The following is a 14943-nucleotide window of genomic DNA, read 5'->3' as shown; positions in this document are numbered from 1 at the left end:
TCTAGGTAACCATGGATATGCTTTTTCCCCACATATAAAGTAAACAGGGTCCCTTACGTACACGGGTTCTCTTTCGTGCTTTAAAACTACTGTGTTCAGGCAGCTGCTAGATGTTCCTACTTTATAGGAACCTTTTTTCTTTAAATATAGGGGAGCAGTTTTGGGGCTGTAATCCACTGTATAGGCAGGGGGCACAGCATCTTTATTCCATTCATCCCTTATTCGAAATTTCATTACTGATGTTTCTTCTGCCGGTGGGGTCGGTCTATTCTGCCTATGTAATCTATCTAGTCTTGTTGTCTTTCGTGTATTTTTCCTCATGGGATCTGGTGAAAACATGTGAGCTTTGTGGAATTTGGAACAACCCACAGGTCTCATGATCACTTCCTCAAATTCATTCATATTGGTCTCATCTAGCTGACCCGTATTACTCTTGTTCCATTTCCCAAAGAACATTGCACTCAACGATACTTCACATGAATAAACCAATGATAACGGTTGTACATACCAGCCTATCCCTTTCCCACCGTGCTTTGGTAAATGGGCACAAACCCAGCAATCTATTTTCTTTAAAACCGCATGGGTCATGTTCATGATGAGCAACAATGTATTGTTGCCATATCCTTCTCTATGTCTTTCTTCCATTGGGGACAAAGTACCAGTGATTACATGAACCGGGCTTTCAGTAGCTGCTTTTAGCAAAAGTGTTTCTAATGGGTGCGCGGACTCCAGGAACCATAGTGTAATAGCTATTATTGTTGGTACTACCATACTTAGAGAGCACAGGACCAATGTCCAAATCAGTACCTTATTCCTTTTACCACGCTTTTTCCCTAAATTTACAGTCTCTAAAACTATCATCTTTTCAGCAGGGGTGCAAGAGGAGGCTGAAACCGGTCTTGATTTGTTCTTCATCGTCCTTCTTCTTGCTGGCAAAGTTCGTCGCAAATGTCTCTCATTCTTGATGTCAAAAGTTCAATGAAAATGTCACAGTTCAATTCTGCCAGCCCTTTCACAGCCTAGATCACTCATCCCCTCCGAGCAAGATTAGTTGTTCTTTCTCCCACTGCTCAGACGATTTCTGAACAGTTCTTTATTGACAGAGTACTTATGTGCGTCCAGCTTGTCCTGCTCTGGCTCCTGACACATGTACTTTATTATAAGCGCACCGAGGAGCCGTGAGTCTTGAATTGTCCGAATTGCACAACTCTCACACTTCTCTCCTCTACGCCCCTGGTTCCTACTCCGTCCGTGAGTGGAACCAAAGGCAAAAGAAAAGCACCAAAGATCTGTGGATCACTTTGCCTGTCGAGGCCGCAAATTATACCGTTTCACTCCTTGTATTGTATGTATGTATTTAGTTTTTGTATAGCGCCGATAGCCCGCAGGCATCAGGGCGCTTGGACATACAACACTGCTACTACATGACGGATAACATATAACATAGCTACGGCCTAATAAGTACCCCTGGAACGTTGACTTCCTCCGAGTTCTCATCTAAAGAGGTATGTCTTCAGCAGCTTCCTAAAGCTAGAATGATTTACTTCCGACCTCAGGGGTTTGGGGATGCTGTTCCACAGTTTAGGAGCCAGCACGAGAAAAGATCTGCCCAGCCCGGATTTCAACTTGAACTTAGGTACGATCAAGAGGCATTTACCCCCCGAGCGGAGAGTTCTACTGGGATTGTAGGGCACTAGGCTCGTCTTCAAGTACGCAGGAGCTTTGCCAAAAAGGCACTTGTGTACCAGGCAAAGAGCCTTGAACTTTATACGTTCCTTTACTCTGAGCCAGTGCAGAGAAAGCCGCTCTTCGGTAACATGGTCTTTCCTCTTCAGATTTTTCACTAACCTAACCGCATTGTTCTGGATCACCTGACAGCTGGATAGGTCCTTAGATGAGGCCCTCAACAGCAGGGCGTTCCCGTAGTCGAGCCGTGATAAGATAATGGCTCTGGCTATCGTGGCCCTATTAGCCTCATTAAGCAATGGCTTGATGGCTTTCATAAGCCTGAGATAGTATGCCATGTTTTTTTGGAGATAACTGGTCTGGGCATGAGAGTCTACTGCAGAGTCGACCATCATACCCAGAGTCTTCACCTTAGGGACCACATGAATAGTGGCATTCTTAATTTGGAACGAATTATACTCTGCTCCCAGATTTTCCAGCAGACGACTGGGGCCAAACAACATCAGTTCGGTTTTCGCATCGTTCAGGCACATCCAATTTGCCTTCATCCAGTCATCTATTATCTTATAAACCCTAGCGATCACTTCACTGTCCATGGCGTGATTCCTACCCCCCAACTCCAAAATGAGTTGAGTGTCGTCGGCATAGTTTGTAAACGACACTCCAGCTTTCACCAATAAGCTGCACAGTGTGCGCATATATATGTTAAACAACATTGGTGATAAACAGGCCCCCTGTGGCACTCCGAATAAAATGTCACATGGATCGGAGAAACTGCTGCCCCAATGGACTCTCGCTTGGCGATTAGATAGAAAGGACAGAAGCCAGTTGATGGCTCCCTCCGAGCAGCCAACATTCTCTCTAAGCGCCTTAATGAGAAGGTGGTGATCCACCAGGTCAAAAGCGGCACTGTATGATCCGTGAATAGTGCCGTTGCACTTCCAGTATCAGGATCAGTGTCAGCCTTTAGTGAAACAGTGGCACCTGTATATTGAAATGTGGACCGCTTAGAGTTTCCCTCCAACTGAGGGTATTTGGTCTGAGGCTATTTTGGCCTCTGTGTGTTTGCTCTGTCTCTCCAAGGCAGACCTGCATCCACTCACTTAGCAAAACAGTAGTACCTGTATGTTGAAATTTGGACTGCTGATTCATTCTCTTAAGTTACTATACATGTGTTTGCATTTTCCACAAGCGATGGTTTTATTATTGCTTGCCTTTATCTTCTTGTCATAAAAGTGCACTGATTTGTCTCTCTGTTAGATCTTTCTCGTACTTGCAGTTCTATTTTTTATTGTTTTACACTCATTCCAAACTGCATTTCCTACTCCTTGTATTTATTAACCTTATTCATTTGAGAACACAACAATAAATCACTTTGTGAAAATAAGGAATGTTTTCTGAGTACAAATAATGTGGCTAAATAATATTTGTGATTTCCTTGTTCTAGGTCACACTATTAACGTTATTTAAACATATTTTTGCAAAATAACTCAGTTATAGTCTAGCAGAGTGGATACTTTTTGGTATATAGATATTTCTTAGATTAGTCCCAATCCACTTTCTGCTTTAAGGGACGACCTCAATATATCTTTTATCAGTGTCAGCCTACGGCACAATGATGGGTAGCGATGAGCGCCGTGGCAATGATGTAGTTTCTTTCTCTGGCCTTGGTGCATTTGCAGAAGCTGGTGGGCGCCAAAGGGGTACACGCGTTGTTTCTGTTCGTGTTTGTAATGCAGAGTTTGTGTCGCTCGGCAGTGATGTTGTTTCTGCTGAGCAACGTTGGGGCACTTTTCGCCCTTTCCCCTTCCTGGCAGCCTCCTCAGGCTCTGTTTCGAGTTTCACTTCTCGCTTAGGCTTTGTTTCAACTTTCACTTCTCGCTCAGGCTGATGCCGTGGCAGTGGACTGGCAACAGTTTCTTTTGTTTCCGAGACCGTTTGCTTTCTCTGGTCGTCGGAAGTTGTCAGCAGTCCTGGGAATCTTTTGGCATGTGTCGCATGGATCCATGCCTTGCGACCGTCCACTCGAATGGCCGTCTGTGTCGCCAAAAGTACTTGGTAGGGGCCACGCCACCTGGGTGCTAATGACATCTTCCGTTGAAAGTTTTTAATCGGGACCCACCTTCCAGGCTCCAGCGCGTGCCCCGGTCCGGTGTATTACACTGGTAACACCTCCTGCACCTGCTGATGAATCAAACGCAACTTCTGCATTAAAAGGCCACAGTACGTGCTTAACACAGGATGCTCGACCTCACATGATCTTGTGGGCTGCGGTACGCACCATAAATTTGCCGGTCTCCCCATGATAATTTCATAGGGAGAGAGCCCAGTTTTAGCCTGCACAGACGTGCGCATGCACAATAGCGCTAGGGGTAGTGCATCCACCCAACTCAACTTGCTCCCAGCACAGATGTTTGCTATCTTTGACTTTAAGATACCGTTATGTCTCTCAACAAGTCCGGCGGAACTCGGATGCCTGGAGCTGTGGAATCGCTTGACAATCTGCAGACCTGCACAGATCTGTAGTACTACTGTGCCCACAAAGTGTGGGCCGTTATCTGACCACAGGACACGGGGCAGCCCGAACCGGGAGAAATACTCCTTCAACATTACTTTTGCCGTTGACATGGCAGTACAGTCTTTTAAAGGATATGCCTCCACCCACTTGCTAAATGCACAAATCACCACTAACGCATATTTGTAGTTCTGGCACCTTTCCATTTCTATGAAATCAAAATGGATCACCTCGAATGGCATAGAGGGTGGGCCAAAACTACCTACTGGAGTCACGGTTCCCTTCCCTACATTGTGTTGCAGGCACGTAATACAATTCTGCACTAGCCTTTCTGCATTCTTTTTTATGTGCTCATTTTTCCATACTGTGGATAAATGCTGTACCATCTTCTTTGCGCAAATGTGGGTAGGGCTATGCGCCATTGTAACCATTGCGGTTACGTAACAATTTGGCAACATCCAGTTCTTGGTCTCTTTGTCCACCCAACATCCTTCCAAATCTAACTCAGCAGAGCCCTCAGCCCACCCCTGAATCTCTTCGGTCATGGCCTCAGCCTGCATTTCTTTGACTGTGGCAACTCCATTCTCTATCATACAAGGTACTTCCTCAGTCTGTACTGTCATCATTCTAGTACTCAAATCAGTGGCGGTTTGTTTCACCATCCTGTCTGCAAATGCGTTTCCCTCTCCCACTTTACATGTTACTTTTTTATGCGCCTCGCATTTTACTATTGCTAGGCGCTTTGGAAACGTAAGTGCAGACAACAATCGCACAATCAAAGGCCCATGCTGAATCCTAGCTCCATGTGATATCAAGAAACCCCTCTCAGCCCAGAGTCGACCAAAGTTATGAACCACACCAAACGCGTACTGACTGTCAGTATATGTTTACATTCAAATTTTCAGAGTTCACAGGCTCGGGTCAGTGCTATTATTTCTGCGGCTTGTGCCGAATTGTAGGGGATTCTTAAGCTTTCTACAACACTCTCTAGGGTAGTAATTCCATATGCGGCAGTTGATGTGCCATCAGGTAATTTAAAACAAGAGCCGTCACAAAACAACTCTCCATCTGGCTCTTTCTGTGGGGTGTCGCTCAAATCAACTCTTCCCTTCATTTCTTCCTCTGTGACCATTAAACAATCATGGGGTGGTGATTCGTTGTCACCAATTTCTGCTATGGGCAGTGGCATTAATTCTGCAGGATTCAATGCGCTACACCTCATAATTTGGATGTGGGATGCAAACAAGATGAGCTCATATCTTGTAGTCTAGCAGAGGTGAGGTGTTGCGTCTGTGTTCTGTTTAATAGAACGTCTATGGCATGTGGCACCATCAGAATTAAAGTATGCCCCAATACCATTCCTTCCGTTTGTTTCACTGATGCAGCAGCCGCTGCAACAGATCGCAAACATTGTGGTAGTGCGCGCGCTACAGGGTCCAGCGCGGAAGAATAATAGCCACACGGCCTATTTCTTCCACCTTGTTCCTGTGTCAAAACCGCCAAACCACATCCTTCACTCTCGCTCACAAATAGTCTAAATATTTTCTTGTAGTTTGGTGTGCCTCAAACTGGCGCGGAACATAATGCAACGTTCAATTGTTCAAACGCTTTCTGACATTCCTCATCCCACTGTAAAGGCATCACTGCATCCTTTTTAGTTAATTTTATCATCGGCTTCACAATCAACGCAAAATTACTGATCCACTGCCGACAATAAGAGGCCATGCCTATTACAGCTCTCACTCCTTTTTGAGTTTTTGGAATAGGCATACTAGAAATGCTTTCTATGCGTTCTGGTGTTAATCTTCTCCCTTCTTTCGAAAGTAGGTAAACCAAATAAGACACCTCCTTTTGATTATACTGGAATTTATTCAAACTTGCCTTGTGACCATGGGTCGCTAGGTGTGTCAATAGTAATATAGTACTTTCTTTGGTCAATAGTAATATAGTACTTTCTTTGCAGATCTCTTTTGTGTCAGCAGCTAGTAACAAGTCATCTATGTACTGCAAGAGTGTGCAACCTGTTGGTAGTTCTAGCATATCTAGCTGTTCCTTTAGTGCTCTGCTGTAAATGCTTGGGCTTTCTGTGTATCCTTGTGGAATGCGTGTGAATGTGAATGATCGACCTCCTAGAGTGAACGCGAACAGATATCTACTGCTTTTATCCACTGGAATGCTAAAGAACGCGTTCTTCAAATCAACTACACTAAAATATTCTGCAGTGGCCGGTATCATTGTCAGTATTGTTGTGACATCTGGGACCAAAGGGAATTGTGGGTCTACCACTTTGTTCAATGCGCGCAGATCAATTATGAAACGATATGGTACTTCATTACCTCCTTTCTTGTAAACTGGAAGAATCGGGCTGTTGCACGTGCTACCTGCAATTTCTTCAACCACCCCCAATCTCACCAGGTCAGTAACAATATTCTTTAATCCCTTCTCACCTTCAACAGAAATTTTATACTGGGGAATTCGTGGTAATGTAACACTTTCTTTCAAAGTTATTTTTGCTGGCTCTATTTTCAAGCATCCTACATCGTTATCATGCATTGCCCACAGACAGGTTGGTACTCTACTTAGCTTTTCTGGTAACGCTTTTGACATAAATTCCGTCACCGGTGCATCGTGAGGCCAAATCGTGAGGAACACCCCATCTGCCGTACAATGTATAACTGCCCCCAATTTTCTCAACAAGTTTAATCCTAGCAAGTTCTCCCCACAATTTTCTGTCAGAAGAAATGGACACTGTTCCGTAAATGGTCCTATTGTAATTGGGACAGCTTCGGACATGGGGTTAATTACTGATGTACCTGCGAACCCTACAGAAACACTCTTTTTCCCCGACAGTGGGATCTCCGGAACCAAGTGGTGGTCTATCAAACACTGTTGTGCCCCTGTATCTACAAGGAAACGGTGCTCCTTATTCCCGACTCTCATTTCTATGTAAGGTCCTCTCTGATTCATGGGAATAGACATTGGTTCCGACCCCTGCCGTGGGCTGTCCTATTGCGAAAATAACACATCGTCCGATGAGTAGTCACCGCTGCTGCTATAATACGTGTTTGGCTGTGTATCAAAAATATTCCCATTTCCCCCTCGGTGCCCTCCACTCTGATCATTTCTCTGTTGGCCCTGCCCGCCCTGATTTTGGTTCGGAACACTTTGGTTCAATGCCTGGTTCTGTTGAGCTTGGTTTTGACCATAGGATTGGTTTTGATTACCGCCATTGGTATATCCCTGCTGCTGCTGCATGCTATTTCTGCTTGGGCCATTTGACCCCTGATGTCCTCTATGAGGCCTTCTCTGGCCAAACCCACCTCTATTCTGTAGGTGCGGGCATTGCGCTCGCCAGTGTCCTTCCTCTTTACAGTACGCACATTGATTTAATCCCAATGACACCCTGTGCATATTATTCAAATTTCCCCTGCCTTGTGCATTTCCCCTACCTCTATTGTATCCTTTTACCTGCTGCAGTAACACCCCTACCATCGTGCGCATCGCTTCTTTTCTCATCTCCAATGGGTACCCATCACACATCTCACTTACTTCCTTCACTGACGTTCTTTTGTTCGACATCCATCGCATTGTTTCCCCCACCCATGCCTGCAATCTTTGTTTATCACCTATTTGTCCCGGTGCCAGCAAATGCTTTGCCCCACCTGGAAAAACTGTCGGCCACTATTTTTGCATATACAACCTCGACGCCTCCTTCTTACCTTTCTTAATACACTCATGACTATATTCAGGTGTAGCAAACATTTCAGCATATCTATCTTCCATTTCATTTTTCAGTTCAATGAGTTTGTACGCATGTTCTCTTACATCTTCATCTCTTTGCTCACTGCGTGCTAACTTATTCAAATCCAACAATTGTTGTGGCGGTAAATTCCCAAGTATCTTTTTCCAATCTCCCACCAAAAATTCCCCCATGTATTCCAACACTACCTGTCTCTCGTTGCTTCTTCGGTACCCATATAATGAGGCCAATGCTGCCGTCCCATCATTTCCTTCTATGTACATTTCTGCCTCTTGCTGTAATTCAACCTTTCTTTCTTTGCTGATCGTGCTGCGGGTTACCCATCCAAATCCTGTTCCCTCAGCCCCGCCTCTCGCCTCCCCGGTCTCAATTTCGACTTCGGGAGGGGCGGATGGTGCTGAATCTGTCTCTGGAGTGGGAGGTGCGGATGGGACAAGTGACACAGGTGGCATCTGTGAAGGGCCTTCCTGGGTGCTGGGAAATTGCACGTCTGCGGTCTGCGCTTGTGGGAGGGCTCGAGCTGTGGGTGGGGCGTGGGTTAATGCTTGCGTGAGGGGAGGTGCTTGGGCTGCGGGAGGGGGTATGAGAGCTACTGGTTGCCTGTGCAGTCACTACTGACGTGTTTGGTTTCGATCCTGGTTTTGGGCCTCGACCCGTATGGGTTAACGAATATTCCATTAATTCGTCTGCTATGTGTAGTTCCTGCTGCGGGTATATTCCTTCTATGTTCATTTGCTCACGTCTCCCTTCCCGTCTTAGACTTGCCGTCCACTCCTCCTCCTCCTTTTCTTCTGCTACCTCAAGCTTTGATTTGTGCCTATGCGCATGCTTCTCTCTACTCCTAAGTAGGAGCATTGCTTCCCTCCTCCAATCTTTGATAGTCTCAAAAGCTGCGGGTCGCGCTATTTCCCTTATCAACACCCTTTCTAAGTTATCTATCCTCGCAATCTCAAAGCTACCATTAATCAGCCACTGATGGTCCTGTTCCTTTCTAGTTTGCCTATGCCAAATTTCACAAAATATTATCGCACCCACACCATATTTTGCATACATGTCATAGGCCGGCGTTCCCCCAGGCGGTGCACTTTGGCCATTTTCCAAGGACTGTCTACCGCAGCGGAAAAGCCCCGCTAAAGTGAACAGTACTCCAGGCATGTTTTTAACCTTCCCTTTGGTTAACCAACCTTACTCTGGATGTTTGAATTTGCAAAATCAACACTCTACCAATAATTAGGGTTTCGTTTGAATCGGGGAATGACTCACCTGATAAAACAAGTTGCCTGTGTCCTGACGCAACCCCTCCCAACATCGTGTCTGCGCTTCTCTGGCTTCTGCCTCATTTCGGGATCCTCGCCTCCTTTGCCCTCTGGCCCGGTACGTCGATCAGGGATCAGATGTGTGCAGATCTGCAAAGGAATCTCTCCTCACTTCTAGAGTGCGCCCCGTACACCTCTTGATCCCGGCTCGATCGTCCCGTCCTCGCCGTTCTCCGCCTTTACTCCGTTACAACGTCTACGAAGGGGCAAGTGGGGGAGGGTCCCTATTCGGGCGCCGTCTTGAAAGGGGCCCTTAGGAGTCCCTTGCGATATGGAAACAAGGCAGTAACCATACACGAAAGGATGCGCCAGACACGAGGTTCAAATTCCCAATGCTAGGGTTTATTGCAAGCAAAATAGTCCCAATTGGCCAACTGTGGTCTCACGCCCCGCGACGTGTATTCTCTAGACCTCGAGGGACGCAAGAGAAGCGAATTACGTACATCAGTTACAGATATACAAAATGCATATCATACAATCAGCTATGACATGTTTAACACCCCCCTTTTATTGAGTTTCTTTGAACTCGGGATGATGATGGACATTTCCGACGAGTATGACAATTATGACACTTTCGATGTCTATTCTAGTAACAATGTGCAATTTAGAAAGTGCGGAGGCATCTTCTAGTTGTTGAACAGAACACAGTGCTTCTGTTCTTGGAAGCAAGCTGCACATGGGGGAAGAGTCACATTCCAAGCTTTGCTGTCTATGAGGTGCTATTCGTGTCCTGGGAGCCGACACGCTCTAAAGGGTTTTGTGTAGGGGGGCCGTAAAAAGAGCATAATTCAAGCCTTTAGCTGCTTTATTCTAACATATTCTACCATAGTACGAGACTGGCTGGCAGCTGTGAAATGATTCAACGAACTCCTCAGTCCCGCGGCCTTGCCCTTTCATATTAAGACAACAATGTTAACAGTTGAGCAGAGTAAGCAGAATTCGCAAGAATTGCAAGCTGCAAAGCAGTTTAGACAGAAAGCAATGAGCAATGGTTAACAAACAAAATGGTGATTCTTGCTACGTTTAAAATGGCCGCTTGTTGGTCAAGCATAGCAGTCTGTATTTCTATAATTCTGTGCATAAGACGGTTGGCCTTCGGCCATCAAGATACGTCTATCATCCAAATGAAGGGTATTCACTTTTCCAGATTGACAACAGCACCCCGGCTCGGCTCTAGCGGAGCAGCGCCAGCAGTGGGGACCACTTCTCCCGACCTTACTCCCTCGCCTCTAGCCGGGCTCAAACTCTCGACCCAGGGATGGGGAGAGTAAACCAGGCCAGCCTGCAACACGGACGGCCTCAGGGGACGTCCCTTCCAGCAACGGAGAGCCTGGACGCTCTCTCTGGTTCCCTGGGAGCTTCTCCCTTCACGTCACGCCAGGATACATTTTATATAATCCCCCCCCCCCACCGCCCACCAGTCTCTATGCTGCAGGGGCCTCCTGACAGAAACCAATCTCAAAACACCTCAGGCTGATACATGCTCCCTCTGTTGGCAGAGCATACCAAGTCCTCTGAGAGCTTCTCCTCTAAACACCGCCACAGAAAGCGGGAAAGTCCTGTATAAAGCAGAAAACATGAAACTAGGACACATTTACATACAGAACCACATGAAATGCTAGTTTACACGAGGCCCACATGTTTTGGGAACGATTGAGGGCTGGTCAAGAAGTCTTTCTCACAGGTCTTAAAAGTGTTGACGGCGCATGATTTTGTTTGAGGATGCAGGCTTCTTCGCGGTCACATGGGTTTCCTAGATTCAAGTCTAATCAAATGGTAAATGTGAAACCAGCAATGGGGGAGAAGCCTTAATGATTTCATTGTGATGGATTTAGTGTTAATCAAAGTATGAGTTTTATATGTTTTAACATGTCAATCTGTTTTAAATGCTTCTCATCATTTTTACTGTGAAAGGTTGATGATTTGGCCAAAACGCATAAATAAAAATATACATATATTTCCCCTCACCCTTCCCAGGAAGAATGTTGTTTGCATCTGGCATTCATGTACAATCCCGCAAAATATGATTAATTTCTTCCCTCCAGGAGGACACCTCTGACCTCGCAGCCAAATGGGTCCACATTATCAAATTAACAAGTGTAGTAAGCTTATTGATGGCAAATCCATTCAAACATTGCCAGACCAAGCCCCCCATTCTTCCAGTTCTGGATCCCACACTGATGGCTTTTGTTGCTGGTGATTGAATGGCTTACAGATCTAGAAATAAAGAGTGCTATTTTCTTTTCTCTACGGCACTTAAATGACTGTAGGACTATAGAGACGAAGAAGAGAAACTGAGTTCAACTGATGTGTTTTCGCGTCGTCTGCATGAGCCCCGGAGAGATGGGGCTGCTGTTTAAGCTGCGATTGAATGCCTTTTGCGTAATCAGAAGGGGGGTGGGGCGGGAGGGGCAAATTCAAATTGAGGCAAGGCCATTCCAGTCTTTCTTGCAGCCTGAAGGATTGGGGACTAATTACACGTGTGTAGTAAAACGCCATGAAAGGTGTTTCTCAAGTGCTTCTCTTACATAAAGTGCCATACAAATCGCGTCATTACTAATTCAGTTACAATGCCAAATAACAAATACGTGTTTGCTGTGTTTTCAAGGCCAACTACTTCTCTCAGTTTGCCAAGACTCCGGTATTGTGCAGGATGACGGGAAGGTCCATTTTGGATGGAAGAGGTTGGCCAGTGTTGGAAGTCGAAATATTCTGCACAGTGAAAAATAACGAGAAGGTAAGGGTTGTTCCTATTCTAATCCACAGATATCACAGATATCCACACAGTCTATCCTGTTGGGCTGCCCAGTACCGAACCGGGGCAGCCTGGGAAGAGGACAAAGAGGCCCTTCAGGCAGCTGGGCTGTTGCTCCCTGCGCCAGAGTTGCAAAATGTTTTTAAAAAAGAATTAAAAAAAAATGGGCCTCATTAGTAGCCGTGCAGGTAAAACCGGCACAGCTGTCGCCAGAGTAATTTTATTACCGGCAATGGGCAATTACCGGGGCATTCCGGCCCCACCGGACCAGGTAATTGCCCATTGCCGGGTGCCGGTAAATATTAGTCCCCATTCCCATTGAGCCCTATTGGGAATGGGGAGCACGTTAGCACCGGCACCCGGCAATGGGCAATTACCGGGGCATTCCGGCCCCGCCAGACCGGGAAATTGCCCATTACCGGGTGCCGGTAAATATTAGTCCCCATTCCCTAGGGCTCAATGGGAATGGAGAGCACGTTAGCACCGGCACTGTTAATAACGGTGCCAGTGCTACCGTGAATGTCTGCAGGCGGGTGCCCTCCCGCCCGCAGAACTCTTAGTTTGCCGGTACTGGTAGCTTACTGGCACCGTTACTACCGGACCGGCACACTTGTAATGATGCCCAACATCCTTCAGAATCCAGCAAGTCTCGAAGGAAGCAATTGCTTCTGTGTAGATGGAGAAGCATTCTACCTGATTTCACAGTGAGTCAGGGGGAGAAGAGCCTAAGCCACAGGTGTATGTTCATACCACCCAGCGGCAATGCACCCCTTTAAATGACAGGATATGGGACCCTGGATGGTAATGTTGCCACCACTGTGGCCCATACACCATTGGCCTGTTACAACCCACAGCAGCTAATCATGATGGCTACTTACCAAGGAAGTAATGGAATCTTATTGTAGCTTGCCCTCGGTTGTATTCTGAAGCAATTCTGTTATGACGAATTTCATGATCACTAGGGGTTCATTACAAAAAGAGCTTACTAGCCCCATGAATTATAGCCCCTTGAATGGCACCCACGGATGTTGCAATGTGGTGGCTTTGGCAATAGCTGTTGGATTGTTTGTGGTTCTCACTTTTGGGCACAGGTGAAAAACACACACAGAAAGATGGATCAATCAGGTATTAATTATCAGTAGACTACAAACTAAGGCAGTCTTTCAGAGTTGGGTGGATTTTTCTTTATGAAATACCGCTCTGGAAAGTTACCACCTCCAACGGTGGTATTTCTTAAAACACTTCCAATTCAGAGGGTGGCACTGTTGGAGGTGGTATTTCTGGAATACCTCCAGGGATATTTCAGAAATATCCTCTTCGTTGGCGGTAATATTTTATTTGACATTTTTGCCATACGTTTTCATGCACAATGTGAAAGTGGAGAAATGGATTATGTACAGTAGTAGCTCAAACCACTGTTGTAAATTTGTTTGCGTGCACCAAAGGGACCGTATTTACCCTTGTATGCATTACATGGGTAAGGTGGCGAGAGGGGGTGATCAGAGATGCAACGTTTTCACCCTGTTAACACGACCCTTTTTAAAAACTTGTTTTGAAGGGTAGCACCGGTGCTTTCGTTCTGTACAGTAAAAAAAGTTTAAAGAAATTTGGAGCTCATTTGGATTTTTGGTGGCAGTAACAATGGGAGGATTTTTTGCTAAAAGTCTGCCTAAATTACCGCTGCCTACCGCTCGTGGTATTTGATCAAAACCGTAATTTTGTGGATGGTAAAATTGGCACTATTGGACAAATACTGCTGACTTTACCGTTCCCACCCAACTCTGAATGACCCCCATAAGTATGTGATCGTTTTTTCATTGTCTTGTCCAGAACATTCTGTGACCAACAAAAGACACACATGCAATCAACACCAGATAGTTATATGAACCGATACATGATTATACCTGTATGGCTCCCCTCACTGTTCCCTCTGCTTCCATGAAATGACACATGCAGACCACTTTCTGTGACAATGCCACTTGCTAAGTCCTCTCAGCGTCTTTCACTCTGCATTGTCCAAGTACAGACCCTCATAGCCACAATTACCAGTATGATCCCACCCACAGATCTGTGTAAGGCAGAGGCTGACTGGCAAATGAAGGTGGTCTACTTCCTGCATGGGTGCCAAGGCAATGGAAGGGCGTGAGTCACAAGGAACTGGTGCCTGAGCAATGTGGGCAAGGCAATAGGGCGAGGCTAAGGTAAGGGAAGGGGACTGAGTTAGGGGTTAAAAGATGGAGCAAAAGGGGATCGGGGGCTGAAAGTTAATTGTAAGGCTGAGGGAGCACGGCGAGATGAAGGGGCATTCAGATGTGGGGCAAACGAAGGGCACTGGAGGGTGATGGGTGAGGAAGATAGGGTACATGAGACGGGTACAAATCTGGATTAGCAGGTTGATTGACTGTTGCAGAGATCTGTGCCTGACCTGTATGCCACTACAACAGATTGTGGGACTGGTTCAACTCCTTTTTTTTCTGACAAAATGATGTATGCTTTAGGAAAATATATTTCAATCGAGACTACACTTATATTTTTATTAGGTTGTTTTATCATGTGACTTGATGCTTTGAAAGTAGATGCAATTGTACAAACTAAGATTATAATTGTAGTGAATCTTCCTAATAATTATAATTATTCCTGTATATGTATAATTGTGTTTATTTTATTTATTGAACATTTCTATGGTGTCTATACAGCAGAAAGGGTTTCCAGCTGCCACAAGACCAAGAGGGGGGGGACATAGGAGAAGCCAATAGTAAAGGTCCCACTAGGCCTTATGACATTCGGATCGTGCAAGTGCAGTATCAAAAAGTGCAGGGGGAGGGGACAGGCCAGGGAACGGACGTGATAGGGGCTTGAAGGGGAAAGTGCTGGGCATGTGCTAAGGGGTGCCCAGGTGGGGCTAGTGCCG

General features: G+C 45.9%; 1 protein-coding gene across 3 annotated transcripts in view; it reads left to right on the top strand.

Moving 5' to 3' along the window:
- Positions 1-14943, top strand: part of ENO4 (enolase 4) — a 418823-nt gene that overhangs the window by 46102 nt on the left and 357778 nt on the right. For all 3 annotated transcript variants that reach the window (XM_069611917.1, XM_069611918.1, XM_069611916.1), the window contains exon 2: positions 11886-12014. In XM_069611917.1, the coding sequence (XP_069468018.1) occupies positions 11886-12014 (129 nt within the window). The remainder of the gene's footprint in view (positions 1-11885; positions 12015-14943) is intronic.

The sequence above is a fragment of the Ambystoma mexicanum genome, chromosome 8, assembly GCF_040938575.1.
Source record: "Ambystoma mexicanum isolate Mex_15411 chromosome 8, UKY_AmexF1_1, whole genome shotgun sequence".
In the NCBI taxonomy this organism is placed as follows: domain Eukaryota; kingdom Metazoa; phylum Chordata; class Amphibia; order Caudata; family Ambystomatidae; genus Ambystoma; species Ambystoma mexicanum.
This window is presented reverse-complemented; position numbering and strand designations above follow the sequence as displayed.